This window comes from Suncus etruscus, chromosome 12 (genome assembly GCF_024139225.1).
Source record: "Suncus etruscus isolate mSunEtr1 chromosome 12, mSunEtr1.pri.cur, whole genome shotgun sequence".
NCBI classification, from domain to species: Eukaryota; Metazoa; Chordata; class Mammalia; order Eulipotyphla; family Soricidae; genus Suncus; species Suncus etruscus.
Window position 1 is genome coordinate 40342871 of NC_064859.1, and position 20735 is coordinate 40363605.

Genomic DNA, 20735 nt, shown 5'->3' on the forward strand with positions numbered 1-20735 from the left:
CTCTGGGCATGTCACAGATGCTACAATAAGACAAAATAGAAGAATAGCACAAGAGCTTATCTTGCCTAAGTGTTCTCTCCAGTGGCTGCTTTGGCAGATGACATCATAGGAGAAATTCTCAATGCAATTCATAGACTTTTCTCCTTAATTTAGACCTGAAAAACCCAGTTTGAAAGAATTCACACCTACGTGAGACTCTGTTTTTAAAAGTCTAACAGAACATCTGTCAGTGAGAGCCACTGAGCAAGAGAGGGTGCAGGACTTCTTGCCAGAAAAAAAAAAAAGCCCAGGTGTGTGTGGGCCATGTGCCCACCTTTGTACTGATGAAGGTCTGTCAAGTTCTCCTGGTAGGTGAGGATGATGGTCTGGTATTGCGTGATGATCTGGCGCCGGAGGCTCTCCCAGCATGGGGACAGCTCTCCCAACTCCTCCAGTTCACACACTCTGCAATGGAGACACACATGTGCATCACACCAGATAACTCATTCACTTTTGAGGGAGATACTAACAGCCCAACCAATAGAAACAAAGACAAAGTATTCATGGGGGTGTCATGATGCACAGGGAGGCTGGGGAGATGGTGACACTGCAGTCTCCCAGGGCCAGGGCCAGTTCCAGGAGAAGCAGCTGTTCGACGGGCAGACCACTGGCCCATGAGAAAATGGAGAAGCTTCTCTGAGACACTCAAATTCTGAAAGAACAGGAAGTGGAGGCAGGGAAAGGAGCAGCTTCAGGGCTCGAATCCTTACACAGATGTTCCTAGGCCGGGCTACACTGACTGCAGCCTACCGGAGCTTGCACAGCCTAGGACATATGGCCAATAGAGTACTGGAGCCTGCCAACAGAGGTGCACCCCCCACCTCTGGAGCCTCTCATCTCTCTTTCTACTCTCAGAGCTCCCTCCTGTAAAGCTGCCCAAGAGATGGCTCTGGGGAGCCCACACCTGCTCCCCAGCAAAAGGCCCTTCTGGCCCATTAGCACCTATACTGCATACGGGATAAGGACCATGGGAGCTGAGGCCTCACAGTGTCTTCCTTTTGCTATCCAGCTGAAAAATAGCCTGCCTAACTCTAATAATGGCACAGGCAAGAGTGGAGAGAAAGACAAGCGTGAGAATCTGTTATCTCCAGAAAAATGAAATTGTTAATTAGAACTGAAAATATAGGACTGGAGACACAGTACAGGGGAAGGTGCTTGATTTGTATTTAGCTAACCTGCTTCAATCCCTTTCCCCAGCTGCACTGGGTCCCCTAACCCCACAAAAAGTAATTCAGCCACTTGGGGCCAGAGCAGTGGCGCAAGCAGTAAGAAGTCTGCCTTGCCTGTACTAGCCTAGGATGGACTGTGGTTTGATCCCTCAGTGTCCCATATGGTCCCCCAAGCCAGGAGTGATCTGAGTGCATAGCGAGGAGTCACCAGGCGTAGCCCAAAAATCCAAAAAGGAAAAAAAAAAGTAAATGAGGAGTAAGCCTGAGTCCCCATTTAAAAAAAAAAACAAAACAACTGAAATAACTATACAAACTTTTTTGGCTTGGCAATAAATAATAGCTACATAATCAGAATAACAAAAATACAAGTTTTTTTTAACATCAAAAGAGTCAATACTATAAAAGCCAACGCTATAGTACAAGCATGTGATCCAAACTATTTCTGTTTGTCAGATCACTTGTTTTGGTTTTGGGGCCACACCCAAAGGTGCTCAGGTTTTATTCCAGGTACTTTGCTCAGGGCTCACACCTGGTTGTGTTCAGGAAGCACTTTTAGCAAGACTCCAAAGTAAAAATTTTTTAAAAATGAGTTTGCTAAAGGAGGTAAGTGGTGAGAGGGAGGGAATGTGGGCTCATAGGTGGATAGAAACTGACACTAGATGTAGGTCTGTGGAAACTGACTGCCTGAAATCTGTTATTAGCAGCTTTGTAAATCATGGTGCTTAAATTCTTTTTTTTTTCTTGGTGCTTAAATTTTTAAAAGATTATATATACAACCATTTTATCATTTCAGAAATACTTTTTGAGATCTAGTAAACTGTCTAATGCCAATAAAATTAAAGTGTCATGATATTATTAGTAAATTAGCAAAGCTGAGGTGAAGGACAGCCAGTGACGGCCACAGTGACAGCTATGGGACTGCCTGGCGCACAGAGCAGCCCTACTCCACCATTCGCTTTGTTTACTTGGTGTCTGCATCTCTGAGCCACATCTCTGAACTGCTCCCACCTCACAACCTCATCACATCTGGGGCCGTGTGGCCCCATTCTCTTCATTGTCTCCTACCGTCTGGGGCTGTATGGCCCAGTTCTGTGTCACTGTCCCTCATCATCTGGGGCTGTGTGGCCCAATTGTTTGTCACTCTCTCCTACCTTCTGGGGTGTGTGACCCAGTTTTGTGTCACTGTCTCATCATCTGGGGCTTTGTGGCCCAGTTTTCTTCCCTGTCTCCCACCATCTGGCTCACAAAATCCTGCCCTACGGAGAACAGCTCATGCCTCCTGGCTGGTGTTAAAACAACAAATAAACCTACCATATACCAAAGCAGTTTTTAATGAATGGACTTTGTTTTTTGATTTTGGGCCATGTCCAGCTGTGTTCTGGGCTAACTCTTAACACTGTGCTCAGGGGTCACTCTTGGTAGGTCTCAGGGGCCCATACTGTATGCTGGCCACATGCAAGGCAAGTGCCCTACCTGTTGTACACTTTCTCTAGCCCAAAAATGAATGGATTCTTCAGTTAGATGACACTAAATTCTGGGAAATGATTCCATATTTTAAATTACAATATACAAACTGAAGATCTATCTATGGAAGGGTATATTACAGCTACGTAACAAATATGCAAAGCTGAAAGGAAATTCTTTCATTAGGATATTTCTATAAAATGTACCTAATGGAGAAAGCAGTTCGTTATTTTTTTCCATTTTTCTATACGTTCAAATTTATTTCCTGATAAAATACTGTGCTTTGTTTTTTTTTTGTTTGTTTGTTTTATTTTGGTTTTGGGCCACATCTGGTGGTGCTCAGGGGTTACTTCTGGCTCTGCACTCAGAAATCACTCTTGGCAGGCTTGAGGGACCATAGGGGATGGGGGGAACTGAACCTGGATCCATCCCAGGTTGGTCACGTGCAAGGCAAAAGTCCTACCGCCATGCTATCTCCCCGGCTCTGTGCTGTGTATTGTGATTTGATGCCAGTGTGTGTGGTGGATGAAGGGCAGGCAGAGATTCTATTTTGTGTGTCAGGTAGAAATGATGATTTCCTAGTAGATAGGAAAAAATACTCCACAGTGCCTGAATTACTCTGCAGCTTCTCTGGCCTGAGAAAAACATGTGCTGAACTGAGGGATATGGAAGACCACTGGCCATTTACCCATGAAGACATGAGCAGGAAACCAACAGTGATTTCTAAGTTCCTAGGTCAAGTGAGAGGAGAAGTGATAAAGGAATGATTAGGGCACAGAGCCTGAGAGTCAGGCACAGAGTGGGTACTTCTGGAACTCTCAAAGTCCTGTCATCAACCCCAAAAACAGAAGCATGACAAACTCTGGCCAGAGCAGGCAAGTGGCAAAGGTGGGGTGAGCCTGGCCTCCTTGATGCCGGGGCTCTAGCCCACACACTTGCCGGTTTTCTGAGAGTGAGTGAAGGGGCCTCACCTGGCTGCATCTTCCTCTAGCAGGAGCTTCACAAACTGGCGGGGCACGTGCAAGGAGAGGGCACTCTCTGCCATCTGCTCCAGGATCCGCAGGTGGTTCCCGTCGGTGGTGGGGAAGCGATACATGCGGCAGATGGCACCGCCGAACACTGAAGTGGGTAGTGGGGGAGACAGAGGCTGTGTGAGAGCGGCTGTCGTCTAGGCCTGCCAGGTAGTCTATGCCTCTACAGAACCTCAATAGTGCTGACACCCTCAAGTCATTCTGCTGCTTGTTGCAAAGAAATGGAAAACATGAAACCCCTCCAAAATACCAGGTGTCTAACCTAAGTGTGTCCCTGTCCCAAAAGCAATCTACTTGCTTCCAAATGCCTGACTTCAATGAATGGGGTGTGAGGACTAGAGGGCTCTACTACAAATTAAGTGAAAGAAACAGAAAAGAAAGGCTCATTCCTGGAGTATCTCTCTCTCTCTATGCTGGCCAAAGAATGGCCCGTTTGGCTGGGTAGGAAAGGTGACGTGAGCTCAAGTAGACACACAAGTGGCTGAGGACCAAGGGAAGATGTTCTTTACCTGATTTCAGTAAGGTATCTTTTCGCAAAGAAGCATACTTGGATCGAATTCCCAATGCCTCTGTCAAACTTTCATCAACAGGCAGAACCATCTAATGACATACAAAAATAGTAAAACTGAGACTCGAATGGTTCCAAAGCATTGAGGAGAAATAGTGGCTACAATGTATGAGATCTCAACAATCACATCCACCAGTAATCATATTTATAACCAACATAGAGTAATATCGTTATACTTCTATATGAAATATATGGCCCCAGTCACCTCAGTTAACCTCTACATTCCACGCATGGTTTTCTAGAACAGGTGTCTTGAGACTAAGTCACTCCACCTTGTGTTTTAGTGTGTGTACAACAGAGAAATTATCTCCAGAGCTGATATTCTGGGCTTATTTTGGGCACAATGCAATAACACTGTGCTTGACTATGACTGTTTGTCAGTATTATAGTTCTTAAACTAGAATGACGATGGTCTGAGAGCGCGCGTGCGTGTGTGTGTGTGTGTGTGTGTGTGTGTGTGTGTGTGTGTGTGTGTGTATGTGTGTGTGTGTCTGAGAGAGAGGGGGGGGGAAGAAAGTGATGAGGGGAAGAAAAGAAGGCTGAAAAGGAAGCTGGAGAGGATCTGCAGACAAATTTTGGGGAGAGGGCCTGTCTGAGATAAGTGTCAAACACAAGTGTGTCTATGAGAGGAAGATATCACATCATGTAGAAATAATCTGGGTCTCAGTCCACTTTCCCATACCATACCCCTCCCCACCCCTGCCTAACTCTCCATCAGGTTTCCAGAAATAGCCAGTGATATGCTCTGAGGTAGAGCTCCCAAAATTCCATTCTTCCTACTTTGGAAAGTGCTGGGGGAGTGGGGGTGGAAGTGGGACAGCATGAAGCACCAGGTCCAGCCTTCTGTCTCCTGATCTCAGCACTGAAGTCAATCTGTACAGTAGAGGGAAAATGGTGATCTCACCCTCCCATTGACAGTGTCCACAGTCCGGGTTGCAGGAGCCCGCTGGTCTGACTTTTCTTCCACATGCCAACCGATCACAGTGATGTTACCAACGCGGTCATTCTCTGCAGACCTGCAATAGGTAACATGTACAGACAAGTGTCACTGCTATTATACTCCTGTTTTACAGTGATGATCACTCAGCTGGTGTCATACAAAGAGGTGGAGAAGGAAAGCCCACATGCAGAGAGGCCTGTGTCTGTAAGAGATCACTAAGGAACATCATGAATGCCTGCTGACACAAGACAAGGAGACAACACTGTCTGAGGGCTACTGTAGCCCCAGCTGGCCTCTGTCCCAGAGCAATGGCACCTAGGCTAAGAAGAACTTGTACAGCACCTTCTCTTGACACCACACCCCTTTCTTCTTCCCACACTGTGGATCAAGTTATAGCCCCAAAGCCCAGGCATGGATTCACATAAGCTGAGATCTCAAAGCCTTGGATCCTAATGTGCTGCTTCTACAGTGATTTACTGAGCATCACCTGAGATCCTACATAGTGACTGCTGACTGCCAAGTCCATCTGATCACCCAGGGTGAGTGGAAACACTCCTTTTAATCTAAGATGTCAGCTTTTGCAGGTTCTAAATTTTAACAGCGTCACATCACTCTACTCTGGTATCCTGTCTGGAGAAGTTCTTCCTTTAGACACCTTTAACCCTTTTTAGGATGCCAGTCAGTTCTTGCATTTAATCCTAACCCAACTAGAGCCCAACTTTGAAATGTGAAGCTCCCACAGCCTGTCTCCACCTCAAACCCATTCCTTTCTTTATATAGAGTTGCTTCTCCAAACACACTAAGGTCTGCACAAAACTTTCATTCTATCCCCTGCCAGAAACTTTGAGGCTTCAGCATATGACACAGTCTGGCAGGAAATTGATCTTGAGTGAGTGTCAAAGTGGAATTTGCCAACTCGCCCCCAGTGTTTTATTATTCTGAACAAAGGACACTATGTCAGGGGATGGTGGGGACTAGCCCTGATGAGAATGAGGATGATATGGTGCCTGCCATCTTCCCTGCAGGACACAGCAGCCCCTGCTCCCTGCTTCCCACAGGTCTTTCCTGAACACAAGGCACTGTTTTAGGGGCTTGGGGAAGAGCAATAATGCCAAATAGATGAGAATCCTTGCTCTCTGGGAGATGACATGCTTGTGCAGAGTGGAGAAATAAAAGACTAACAAACTTCATGTTCTGAGATAAATGTTTGTGTGACTCTGAGTGCATGTACAGTTGTGAAAGTTTCCTGTGGACATTTGAATCCCATTCCCAGGAGGGCCCTCTGTCATGTTGGCTCTTGTATCTTCTCCCTGAGAAACCACTGCCTTGAGGCTGCCTTCTGAAGAAGGCAAGGCAAGGCACTCTCCCCCAGAGAAAACAGGACTTTCCTGTTTTCAGGAATTTGCCCCCAAATCCTTTCAGAAAAACCAAGGTAAATACCAACCTTAGTGTTAAATGCAGTCTGTGATGCCTGTCCTGGAGCAGGTCTTTGACAACGAAAGTTCCAGAGCCCAACAAATACATCTGAGTCAGGAAGAATAGAATATGAATGTCATTGTTATGCCACTGCTCCAAATACTGGGCCCCCAGGAAGTCCAGTCAGCTAGTTCTCACAATATCTGACACAAATCTCAGGACTCCAATAGGGAAGACTCAGAAACTCCCCAAGAAAGGGTACAGAATGAGAGTACAGCAGGTATGGTGTCTGCCTTGCACATGTCAGTTTCAGCAGACCAGATTGTCTCCTGAGCATTCAGGAGTAATTCCTGAGTGCAGTGCCAGGAGAGAGCACTGAAAACTACCAAGTGTAGCTCCCAAATCAAAAACCAAAAAAAAAATAAAATAAAATAGAAGCTCCCCTAGAAAAACTGATTTGGACATGTGACCTTATAGGTGAGGTCAATCTCATATTCCCTTGTCCCTCCAATGATTATAGAACTTAAAAGGGGGGAAGAAAACCCCACCACTCACAACAGGCTACTTAACTGTTCCCTGAGATCTATCTTTGACATCATATACGGAGAGTTTGATTTGTGTCATCTGATTGATAAGTGAGTCTTGAAAGAAGGCAATACTGCTTAAAAAGATAGGATTGTTGGTTCCCTAGAACAGAAAAAAAAACAATACAAATAAACTGTTTTTGAAATATATTTTCAAAATGAGATACACTCTCATCCAACCAGGGTCAACAAAATGCTAATAAAAGCTTATATAAATAGAAACAAACAAAAAACAGCTCTACAAAGGGACCAAGTAATGGGCCAAAGAATCTTCTAGAGCCAGGGGCCACCATATAAGCTGTACCAAGCTTCTTATACAGGCTTTGCATTCAGAGTTTTTCTGGAAGGAAAACAATTCAATGTACACTCTTCTTACAACTTCACATTAGTTATGTATTTAGAGCTAATAGTCAGGGTCATCCCTTTAAGATACTTAAGAGATGGGGCCAGAGCAATAAAACAGTAAGTAGAGTATTTGTCTTGCAGGTGACTGACCTGGGTTCAATCCCAGGCATCCTATATAGGCCCCCAGGATTAACACCAGAGCACTGCCAGATGTGGCCCATAAACCAAATATGTGTATAAATATAAATATGTATATAATTATATATAACAAATATAAATATATATGAGTCATGGAAAGGAGAATGAATGCCTTAAATTGTTTCTCACTTCTAGAAACTTGAGTTTGGAATAACTCAGACCTGGAATAACTCAGATTTTTTTCAAGAGAGTCCTTTCTGAAAAACAAACAAACAAAAAATAAGCTGGTAGATCTAACCTTGTGATCTGCTAGGTCATAATACCATCTTACTCCACCTCCATATGCTCTGGGGAAGGTCATAACTGCTTTTTTCCAAGGAGGTAATAAAATCTACCACTGCGCCTCCTTTCAGCATCTAGTGAAAGGTTTCTGCAGATTCCACCTCCAAAGGTCTTCACATGCATCCCTATAAACTACTACTTCTATTCCTTGTCACTGCTGATCAGCCCTCTGAATACTCTGGTCTAGTAACTTCACTAAATCATACCTGGTCAAAGGGCTCCCCTGAATTAAAATTTGCCCTGACCCACTGTCAACTCCTTGGCCTTTCCTTTATGTCTCTCTTATTGTCCCACTGCCTTTTGTACACAGTGACCAGGAAAAAGGCATTCTTCAATTCCTTCCTTCACTGTGTGGTCTCCAAAACTGGCAGCATGGACATCTTATGCGAATGTGTGACAAAAGAAATCTTCAACCCAACCCAGACCTATTAAGTCAGAATTTCATTGAAGGGGCAGGAGTAAGAGTACAGCAGGTGGGGCCAGAGAGATAGCACAGTGGCGTTTGCCTTGCAAGCAGCCGTCCCAGGACCAAAGGTGGTTGGTTCAAATCTCGGCGTCCCATATGGTCCCCATTGCCTGCCAGGTGCTATTCCTGAGTAGATAGCCAGGAGTAACCCCTGAGCATTGCCGGGTGTGGCCCAAAAAACAAACAACAACAACAACAAAAAAGAGTATAGCAGGTAAGCTGCCTTGCATGTAGCTGACCTGGATTCAATCCTCAGCATCCCATAGGACTCCCCCTATTTCACCAGAAATAATTTCTGAGTACCACTGGGTATGGCTTTAAAAAAATAACAAAATACAAAAAATAATTTCACTGAGATCCACCATAGGAAGCCTCCTCAGATCCTCAGAACTAGATGGGAACCTTCTTCCTCCTGGTGCTGTTCTAATCTCCTTACACTAACACCTCCTACATCATGCTGGGTAGATGGATCCAATTGCATATCTGCATCCCTACAAGATGGTTAACTCCCTGGGGAGAGAGACTATACTCTAATTCAACTGTCCATCGCACCCACTGTGTCCTATGCAGAGGCAGATATGTTTAGAAAACAAAATTACTGGGGCTGGATATTATATAATGAAGGGGATAAAGCACTTGCCTTGCATCATTCAACTCTGATTCTATTCCCAGCACTGCAATGGCACTCTGAACACCTCCAGAGTGACCCTTGGTAACAGAGCCAGGAGTAAGCCCAAAGCATTGCTCCGGATATAACTTCAATATTTTGTTTTTGTTTTTTGGTTTTTTTTTTGTTTTTGTTTTTGGGTCACACCCGGCAGTGCTCAGGGATTACTCCTGGCTGTCTGCTCAGAAGTAGCTCCTGGCAGGCACGGGGGACCATATGGGACACCGGGATTCGAACCAACCACCTTTGGTCCTGGATCGGCTGCTTGCAAGGCAAACGCCGCTGTGCTATCTCTCCGGGCCCAACTTCAATATTTTGAAAACAAAACTCAGCTTGGACACAAGTTTTTTATTTTTCATTTAAAAAATTTTTTTCGGGGGGGCTGGGGGTCACACCCAGCAGCGCTCAGGGGTTATCCTGGCTCTATGCTCAGAAATCACTCCTGGCAGGCTCGGGAAATCATATGGAATGCTGGGATTTGAAACACTGTCCTTCTGCATGCAAGGCAATGCCTTACCTCCATACTATCTCTCCAGCCCCCCGTGTTATTTCTGTACCTCTTTCATTGTCTTAAAACTTGTTTTCAGGGCTGCCTATAACCTAGTGTGTGAAACTGGGGAAGAGGAAACACAGCTTAAGTTTGAGACTCCTTGGGAAGGGGCAATTCATTCAAAAACCTAAATCACCAATGAAATACTGTAGAATTTCACACCAGCAACTCCTACACATAGCTTCATAGTTTATATAATCTCAATCTCTTAGAGGATTTTGTAAAATTTCTTAGTGAAAATGTATCATTTAATGCCAAAATTAAAAACGTAACATATACCTCTAAGGATTATGGAAAAATGCCAAAATATGGATAGGTGTAGCCATATAGCTTTGTTTATTTCTGCCATTCCAACCATAGGAATTCAAAATCTTATGGCAAGGATTGGAACTCAGAGGTCTATACATAGGGGTATGTCCTAAAGAGTATTAGTCAGTAGCTAACTCTCTCCAAACTTTGATTCATGAACATGATACTCTATAAGGGGTAGTCTTTTGGCAATGACAATTTGAAAAAATTGTCCTACTTTGAAAAAACCAATCACAGGACAATAATTCAAAAATACCAGTTTATGGCTATTTATAAAGAATATGCAAATAAAACTTACACAGGAATAAATACAATGAAAAACACCAATGTACTTAAAATCCACCTACAGCCAAACTGTAGCTGTGGGGGCAGCAGTGTGTGTGTGTGTGTGTGTGTGTATGTGTGTGTGTGTCAGCAATGTGTGTATGTGTGTGTGTGTGTGTGTCAGCAGTGTGTGTGTGTGGACAGGGCAGCAACACCCACCTCAATAATCTCCGTCTGTGCATGCTTTGTCCAGAATGCCTGAGGGGGGGTGGTCACACTTACTGCCACGAAACTGTTTGGTTTTCGATCCAGCGATGGAGTATGAAGCTCACTGCAAGCTATTAAACCAAGATGGGGAAGAAACAAATTCTGTGTTTACTGAGTACACTCCATACTGTTTTCCATAGAGGTAAAATCAGACAACATCTCTACATGAATGAGAGTTCTTTCTCATTGCATCCATGCTGACACATATTATTCCCAGTATTTTTTGTTTTATTTTGGGGCTACACCCAGTAGTGCACAGAAATTTGCCTCGCTCTGCGCTAAGGAATCACTCCTGGCAGTGCTTGGGGATGCTGAGGCCCAAACCTGCATTGGCTGTGTACAAGACAAACACCTTACGTACTGTACTATCTCACCAGACCCTCCCAGTACTTTTTATATGTGCCAATGATGTCATCCTATGTGCTAGTGATGATGTAAGAAGATATTGTTATCTTGATTTGGATTTTCCTAATGATAAATGATGATGAGCATTTTTTCATATGCTTATTGGTCATCTTTTTGTCTTCCTTAGAGAGGTGTATGTCATTTCCTTTTCCCAATTTTTTTTTTCTGTTTTGTTTTGGGGCCACATATGGCAGTGCTCAGGGTATCATTAGGATACCAGAGATCAAACTCGGGTTGGCTGAGTGCAAGACAAATACTGTACCATCATCATTCCAGTCCTTTCTCCATTTGTTGAAGGGGTTTTTAGGTTTGGGGAGGTTAATCTTTGTGAGTACTTTGTGTATATATCCTGAATATCAACCCTTTATCTGATGAGTTGACTGCAAATATTTTCTCCCACTCAGCTGTCTTTTAGTCTTAGCCTAAGCTTCTATTGGATGTATGCATACCAGTATGCATTGCAACACTCAGTACACAGCTAAGAGATGATATCAACCTAGATGTACAATAATAGATGAAAGGATCATGAAGATATGGTACAATGGACTACTATATAGCTATAAGGAATGATGCAACCAAGCTATTTGATGCAACATGGATGGAACTGCAAGATATCATATTCAACAAAGTAATCTAGAAGGATAAATACAGGATGACATCACGTGAATGTGGCTTTTAGAATAACTGCATGAGGGAATGCAATGGTTTAAATAGGGGTTTCCTTGAATACTCTTTGTCCCAGAATATAGAGAGAAGAAAGAAAGAAAGAAATAGAGTGGAGTGAAGAAAGAAAGGACTGAAACAATGAGGGACAGTGGTCAAAGGGATTCAAATATATTGGTAGAGTTAGGGAAAAACAGAACCATATTAAAATCACAAAGTCAACAACACTGAAACCATGAGATCTAAACTTTATCAAACTTAAAAAGGAATCTATTAAGATGGGGATGGGCAGGGTATGTGTGCATAAAGAGTATGGGATGGGCTTAGAAATATAAATGGAAAGAGGTTGACACTGGAAGTGGGATTGGTACTAAAATACTGTACGTCTAAAATAACGTAGTAAATCACAATGCTTTAAATAAAAAAATTAAGAAAAAAATAAAATAAAGTTCTACATGGTTCTGTTTCAAACAGAAGTAAAGAAACTGTTCCCATTCCCCAAAAAGGACACAATTAAAGAAATATTGTCATAACAGGAAGGTAATATTTCAAATTTGAAACATCTTTATTATTATCATTGGGCTATCCCCACCCCCAGGACAATAGAATTTTAATTGCAGGTGAAGGCTAAAATAAGGAGTGCTCTCTACAGAGGCTTAGTAGAGATACATCTAGGGCTTTTCACCACCCCCCAAAAGCAAAATATCCTTCTCCAAAATACATGAGACAGTCTCTAAGATAGACCACGTGCTGGGCCACAAAACATACCTCCATAAAATCAAGAGGATAGAAATTGTATGAACTATTTTCTCAGAGCATGATGCACTAAAAATATAAGTGAATGACAGACAAAAATAAATAATTTTATCACCTGGAAATTAATCAGCTCACTGCTCAACAACCAGTGAGTGAGAGGAAATCAAAGAGGAAATAAAATGATTCCTAGAAACAAATGAGAATGAAGACATGAATTATCAGAACTAATGGGGCAAAGCAGGAGCAATATTAAGAGAAAAATTTACAGCTTTGCACGAATTCATCAGGAAGGAAGGGCCTAAATAAATAATAGCACAGTTTTATGAATTGGAAAATGATCAACAAAATGAGCCAAGAGCAGACAGGCAGAAGGAAATAATAAAATTAAGAGCAGAAATTAATTTACTAAACAACAAAGACAAAATCCAAAGATCAATAAAAAAAAAAAGCAAGTGAAGTACTGGTTCTTTGAAAAAATAAACAAGATCAATAAACCATTAGTAAGACTCAAAAAGAAATGAAAAAACTTAATAAACCGAATTAGAAACAAAAGGGAGAATGTCACAACTGATACTACAGAAATGCAAAGGCTAATCAGAGATTTCAGTAAGAATCTGTATGCCGGGGCCGGGGAGGTGGTGCTAGAGGTAAGGTGTCTGCCTTGCAAGTGCTAGCCAAGGTAAGAATCTGTATGCCGGGGCCGGGGAGATGGTGCTAGAGGTAAGGTGTCTGCCTTGCAAGTGCTAGCCAAGGAAAGATCGCAACCGCGGTTGGATCCCCTTGCATTCCATATGGTCCCCCCAAGCCAGGGGCAATTTCTGAGCGCTTAGCCAGGAGTAACCCGAGCATCAAATGGGTGTGGCCTGAAAAACCAAAAAAAAAAAAAAAAACAAAACTGTATGCCACAAAACAAGAGAATCAAATAGAAATGGATATATTCTTGGATTTCTATAACCTCTCAAGGCTGAACCAAGATGATGCAGAATACCTGACCAAACCTAGCACTATTGAAAAAATTGCAATTGTAATCAAAAGGCTTTCCAAAAACAAAAGCCCAGGCCCAGAACTTACTGTCACTCCTTTCAGGCTCTTCGATAAAACTGAAGAAATATAAACACTTCCAAATAGTTTCTATGAAGTTAAACATCACCCTGACATCAAGAACAGACAGAGACACCACCAAAAGAGAATTATAGGTTGATATCCTTGATGAACAGATACAAAGATCCTCAACAAAATTTTAGCAAATATAGGGGCCTGATTCCTGCCCTGTATTTGGGCACAAGAGCACCATTATAAAGGATTGCTGCCTTGCTCCCTGCCTGCTTTTCTGTGTGAGGCAGTCAAGAAGACAACAGGGAACATATAATTTCTTCAGGGCCCAACACTCAGTAAGCCATCCCTGCCCATTAAAGGTGGGGGCTGATTCCTGCTGTGTGTTTGGACACAAGAAAACCATTATAAAGGACTGCTGCCTTGTTCCCTGCCTGCTTTTCTACATGAGGCAGCCAAGAAGATGACAGTGAACATAATCTCTTCAGGGCCCAGCACCCTATATGTTTTCCCTGCCCAATAAGGGTGGAGCCAGAGGAGCGCTCTGCTTTGCTCGGCGGCTGTGCACATCTTCTAATCCATGAACCCCACCACAGCACATAGCAAACACCACACTACAAGCGTGGCAATGGGGGAAACAATGCAGGACAACCCTATGCATAGAGAAAGAAGATGGCAGTTCTGATGACCTGAAAAGTACCAAGCAGCTAGGTATCCTCTCAGATAAGGTGTTTGGAGAAGAAATATGGAGGATGTTCATGGAGCTCAAAGAAAGCATAGATCGAGTTGAATGGAACACAAATAAGAATCAAGAGGATATGAAGATAGAAATCAGAAAACCTTATATGAAATAACAGGTCTGAAAAACTCGGTAGATGACATGAAAACCCCAATCGAGTAACAGCAGCTGCGGATGGGGACAGTGAGCTGGAGGATGAGATGCAGAACAACTCCGTACAGCAGAAGAGATTGGAAAAGAACCTCAAAGCAAATGATCAGACAATAGATAAACTGCTCAAAGAATGTGAACAGATGAAAATAGATGTCTTTGATAAACTCACAGAAACAACATAGAAATCACTGGAGTCCTAGAGACCCAGGAAGAGAATAATAATAAGAGGGGTTAGAGGAAGAGAAGAGAAAGAGGAGAAAGAAAAAAAGAGTAAGAAAAAGGGGAAGAAGAGAAGAAGAAGGGGAAGAAGAGTCTGTGAATTCAGAACACAATTGTATGCATTCTATTATGCCCACCATTAGACTTTGGGTTACTCCACGGATTACTGTGTGAATGATTGTTGGAAGCACATTAAATAACTAGCTTTAAAAAGGGGTATAGAACATTGATTTCCTTGTAAGACTCCTATAAAATACAAGATTACTGAAAATAATACCTTCAGAATTTGAGGTAACAAATAGGACCATTCCAACTAAAAGATTCATTGTACTAAGCATTTTGAAACAAATTGTATGACTCAAATATTCTTTTTTTTTTTTTTTTAGTACTTTTATTTTTTTTTTCTTTTTTTTTCTTTTTTTTTTTTTGAGTGTGGCTCTTAATTCAGACAAAAATCTATATTTTCCATTTCAATATGAAGACTAGTACTACAGACTGAATTTTTGAAGTACACCATTTAGCTAATTTGTAAAGAATAGCCTCTAGTAAAATCATTTATACATATGTGTGTATATATATACATATATATGTATGTATAATACATGTCTCTGTATATATACACCCAGTGATGTTCAGGACCTAGTCTTTGTTTTGTTTTGTTTGTTTTGTTTAGTTTTTCTTTTTTTTTTTTTCGGGTGGGGAGGAGGGAGACTTGGGACATTGGTGATGGGAATGTTGCACTGGTGATGGGTGGTGTAAAAAAAAAAAAAAAAAAGAAAAACTAAACAAAAATGACTCAAATATTCTAATTAGAAAATGAATGGGCGGCCCCGGAGAGATAGCACAGCGGTGTTTGCCTTGCAAGCAGCCCGATCCAGGACCAAAGGTGGTTGGTTCGAATCCCGGTGTCCCGTATGGTCCCCCGTGCCTGCCAGGAGCAATTTCTGAGCAGACAGCCAGGAGTAACCCCTGAGCACCGCCGGGTGTGGCCCAAAAACCAAAAAAAAAAAAAAAAAAAAAAGAAAGAAAAAAAAAAGAAAATGAATGGGCCCGGAGAGATAGCACAGCGGTGTTTGCTTCGCAAGCAGCCGATCCAGGACCAAAGGTGGTTGGTTCGAATCCCGGTGTCCCATATGGTCCCCCGTGCCTGCCAGGAGCTATTTCTGAGCAGACAACCAGGAGTAACCCCTGAGCACCGCCGGGTGTGGCCCCCCCCCCCAAAAAAAAAGAACCATAGGAAAGATTTATTTCTTGATTTTAACATTCTGACTGTTGCAAATTACACATGAAAGGGAAAAAGCCACTGCCATCAGACTGTAATAAGCTATTGATAGTGAGACACTTTCTGAATAGACATTAAAACATTAAAAAAAATGGGTGTCAGAGTAATACTACAGCAGGTTAGATGTTTGCTTTGCACACACCAACCAATGTTCAATCCCATCACCTTATATAGTACCCCAAAACATCCAGGAGTAAACCCTGAAAACCACCAGGTGTGGCTCCCAAACAAAACAGCAAAAAAAAACCATGAAAAAATCTGCCATCAATGTACAGTAAATCTAACTTCAACACTAGTAGCATTTTGAAGGAGACCCATTTAGAAAACAAATACTCAGATTCCTCCTTTTAGATTGACTTGTTAAATATACTATTTAAGAAGATAAAATACAGAAAACAGAATGTACAACTACCTGCCAGCACTTACACCAAAATCCACACATATAAGGAGTTAGAGTGGCAAATTCTAAGATCACTGTTACAATAGTTGCACACATCTCTATGAATACTGCCACCATATTTTTATAATTACTTTATTTAAACACTGTGGTTACAAAATTGGTTGTGACTGAGTTTCAGTCATAGAATGTAATATCCTTCACTAGTGTACTAGTGCACACTGCCATCAATGTCCCCAGTTTCCCTCCCATCCTATTCCCCCCACTACCTCTGGAGCAGGCATTTTACTTCTTTTTCTTTTTGACACCATGGTTTGTACTATTGTTAACAAAGGGGTACCATGCATATCACTTTATCCCCTTTAAGCACCCAGTTCTTGTCCAGAGTTATCAATTCCGATTATAACTGTCATACCTGCCACCATATATATATAAAAGAAGAAATAAATTAAAATAAATTTTAAAAAAGAAAAAAAGTGATGTAAGAGGCTATCTTACATTTGAGAATAAACAGGCTAGGAGATATTATTATAAAGGTATTAAACATATAGACATTCAGAGATATTACTGATATAAAGTACAGTGCTGTTGGGTTTAGTTATTTTTGCAATTGGCCTTTTATTTTTCCTTCTAGGCAGATTTTTCAGTAATTCTTAAAGAGTTGGCTTAGTTAAAGCAAATGCTACCAGCTCTTTTCTGTCTGAAAATGTTTTTATTCCTTTCAAAATTGTGATATAAATGACATAATAGATGATATAAATAGCATATCCATAAATAACAGCTTTGCAGGATGTGGAATTTAGGCTGAAAATAATTTTTTTCATTTATATTTGAACATAGCATCTACTTTTTCTTCCTTGTATGGTTTCATATGGGTGCTATGATGTGATTCTTAATTTTATTTTCTTTGTATTTGAGGTTTTATTTCTCAATGTTTTAAGTAGTCTATTTGTTTGGTTCTGTTTGGTTCACATCATCATTTGGATGATGCTGTGTCTTTGTGTTGTCTGAGTTTTGTTCAGTACTCTTGGGCCTATTGAATTTGTGTAAGTCTCCTAGAGAGAGGAAGTTCTGAGCTATTATCTCTTTCTTTTTTGTCTCTTTCTGATATTCCTATAATTCAGTAATTATTTCTCCTGATGTTATCCATTAAGTATATTATACTTCCATCTTTTACTTCTCTTTTCTTTTGCTACTTCATTATTGTTGGTGGCTTGCATTTTGTCTGCTGATAAGGCTTGTGTTTTGTTTGCTGATAAGACTTTCTGCTTTCAGAATCCATTGCTGTGGATTCTGTTGTCTTCTTTTACTCCTTCAATTCCAAGTTTATGGATTCTTTCATACTCTAATAAATTCTTCTTTGAGCTGACTGAATTTCTCTTCCAGTGATTTCTTACATTTCCACTGTCATTGACTACTGATTTGAGGTTTTCCTTGAACAGGTTTGATCAAGGATAATTTTGATAAACTTAAAACACACCTATTTAGACATATATCCCTCTGCGGAGCAGCTGAGTCTCGTTTTACTGAACAGATTGCTACTGTACTTCTACAACCATATAATGATATTTCAGCAGGACACGAAGGGATTGGTCTAGTGCCTCCCTTTTAGTTGCAGGGGCTTTAATTGGAAGTGTTCTAGCAGTGAAGTGAGACCCTGTAATTTCTGAACAGCCCTTAATGCCTGTGATGTGGGTGGAATACAACAGTTGCAAAGATGCTAATGCTAATCCTTGGTGTTAGCACAACCAGGCAAAGGTAAGATCTCCACTGCTCCACTGGGCAGAGTGGAGGGGGATGGTTCCCAGGTCCCAAGAATGCACACCTGGATTAAAAGGATTTTAAATAGGTAGCAACTGGTATAAATCTCAATGGCCAGGTGGTGGGCAGAATACGGTCCCAACATCTGCTGGGGTTGGGTGGAACATTTGAGTGATTTTCCTGATGAAGTTTGTTTTGCTACAGTCAAACACTTCTCTTCTAAATTAGCTTAACAAACATATAATCATAAATTACTTCCTTAAATATCATAGACTAAAGAGCTCTACAGAGCTTTTTCGATAAGTTTTCTGAGTACTGTGCTTTAAATATTTTTAGGCAGGTGCTTTATAATTGACTTAGCCTTATGTGCCTATTCAGAGAGCAGGCCATGCTGAGTACTTAGAGCCTTAAGCACACTCTCAGGACTTTTGAGCAGGCACATGCCTTACATAGCCCTAGACTTTCACTGGACCTTTAGATGCCAAGGAATAGAGGAGTCCTATGGACAGCTAATGCTCCAGTTTTCCCCTTTAGGATCTCTTAGAAAAGCTCTGTAATGTTTAAAAAGGTATCGCTGGTTTTCATACACAGAAAAAAAAGTGTTTTCCTGGAATAAATTGAGTCAAATACTGCAATAAGATTTTTCAGGAAGTTGTCAGCCACGTGAAATGATGGTAAGTCTCTAAAAGTGAGATTTTGCAGGACCTCCAACTCTATTCTGCCTCTCCAGTGGCTACTTAGATGCTGGGTTTCACTGTACCTTCAGAGCTGTAGTTTTGAAGTTTACCACAAAACTGGGAAAGAAGACGTGTGTTAAAATAACCCCACAGTTTACTGCCTTTTTTGTTTGTTTGTTTTTGGGCCACACCTGGTGATGCTTAGGGGTTGCTCCTTACTTAGGGGACCATATGGGATGTCAGGGGATGGAACCACAGTCCGTCCTAGGTTACTGCATGCAAGGCAAATGCCCTATCGCTTGCACCACCGCTCTGGCCCCAGTTTGCTGCTGCCTTTTTTTTTTTTTTTTTTTTTGGTTTTTGTTTTTCGGGCCATTTGATGCTCAGGGGTTACTCCCGACTAAGCACTCAGAAACTGCCCCTGGCTTGGGGGGACCATATGGGACGCCGGGAGATCGAACTGCGGTCCTTCCTTGGCTAGCGCTTGCAAAGCAGACACCTTACCTCTAGTGCCACCTCGCCAGCCCCCCCTTTTTTAATTTAATCACCATGATTACAAACATGACTGTAGTTGGGTTTTAATCACAAAAAGAATACCCCCCCTTTACCAGTGCAACATTCCCACCACCAATGCACCCTATATCACTCCACCCATACCCCCTGCCTGTATTTGAAACAGGCATTATTCTTTTCTCACTCTTTAACATTATTGTAGTACTTGTTAGTATTCTAACTGCACTCACCCCTCCTTGAGGTGAGCTTCATATCATGAGCTGATCCTTCTGGCTCCCATCTCTGGGCATTATTACAATAATGTCTTTTATTTTTCTTAAAACCCATGGATAAGTGAAACTATTCTGTTTCTCTTCCCCCTTTGACTTATTTCACTCAGCATAATAGTTACAATGCCCATACATGTATAGGAAAATTTCATGACTTCATCTCTCCTGACTGCTGCATAATATTCCATTATGTATATGTACCACAGTTTCTTTAGCTATTCATCTGTTGAAGGGCATCTTGGTTGTTTCCAGAGTCTGCCTATTGTAAATAGTGCTGTGATGAATATAGGTGTGAGGAAGGAATTTTTGTATTTCATTTTTGTGTTCCTAGGGAATATCCCTAGGAGTGGTATAGCTGGATCATATGGGAGCTCAATTTCCAGTTTTTGGAGGAATCTCCATATGCTGGACTAGACAGCATTCCCACCAGCTGTGAATGAGAGTTCCTTTCTCTCTACATCCCCGCCAGCACTGATTGTTCTTAATCTATGTGATGTGTGCCAGTCTCTGTGGCGTGAGATGGTACATCATAGTTGTTTTGATTTGCATCTCCTTGATGTGATGTGGAACATTTTTTTCATGTGCCTTTTGGCCATTTGTATTTCTTCTTTGAGAAATTGTTCATTTCTTTTCCCCATTTTTTGATGGGCTTCTATGCTTTTTTTCTTGTTAAGTTCTGTTAATAACTTGTATATCTTAGTTCAGGGGTCTCAAACTCAATTTACCTGTGGGCTCCAGGAGGCAAAATCGGGGTGATCCTTGAGTGCAAAGTCAGTAGTAAGCCTTGAACATTGGGAGGTGTGGCCCAAACAACTAAAAGAAAACAAAACAAAAAATATTCCTCTAGGGCTGGGCCACAAAATGTTGTTTGAGACTCCTGTCTTAGATATTAGCACCTTGTTTGATAGGTATTGGGTGATAGTTTCTCCCAATCTGTGGGTGGCTTTTGTATCCTAGACACTATTTCCTTTGAGGTGCAGAAGCTTCGTAGCTTAATACAGTCCCATCTGTTTATCTCTGTTTCCACTTGTATGGAGAGTGCTGTTTCTGCCTTGAAGATGCCTTTAGTATCAATATGTAGTGTTTTACCTATGTGTTGTTCAATATACCTTACGGTTTCAGGTCTGATATCCAGGTCTTTAATCCATTTGCATTTGACTTTGTGCATGGTGTTAGATGGAAGTCTGAGTTCACTTTTATGCAAGTGGCTGATCAGTTGCTTCAACACCACTTGTTGAAGAGGCTTTCCTTGTTCCATTTTGCATTTCTTGCCCCTTTATCAAAGATTA

The 20735-nt window shown here is 41.7% G+C and overlaps 1 protein-coding gene across 6 annotated transcripts in view; it reads right to left on the reverse strand.

The window, feature by feature from the left end:
• INPP4A (inositol polyphosphate-4-phosphatase type I A) overlaps positions 1–20735 on the reverse strand; it is a 139025-nt gene that overhangs the window by 38697 nt on the left and 79593 nt on the right. For all 6 annotated transcript variants that reach the window (XM_049784774.1, XM_049784773.1, XM_049784772.1 and 3 more), the window contains exons 5-11: positions 10512–10630; positions 7198–7314; positions 6656–6735; positions 5176–5287; positions 4213–4303; positions 3644–3791; positions 314–444 (exon numbers count right to left, since the gene is read on the reverse strand). In XM_049784774.1, the coding sequence (XP_049640731.1) occupies positions 314–444; positions 3644–3791; positions 4213–4303; positions 5176–5287; positions 6656–6735; positions 7198–7314; positions 10512–10630 (798 nt within the window). The remainder of the gene's footprint in view (positions 1–313; positions 445–3643; positions 3792–4212; positions 4304–5175; positions 5288–6655; positions 6736–7197; positions 7315–10511; positions 10631–20735) is intronic.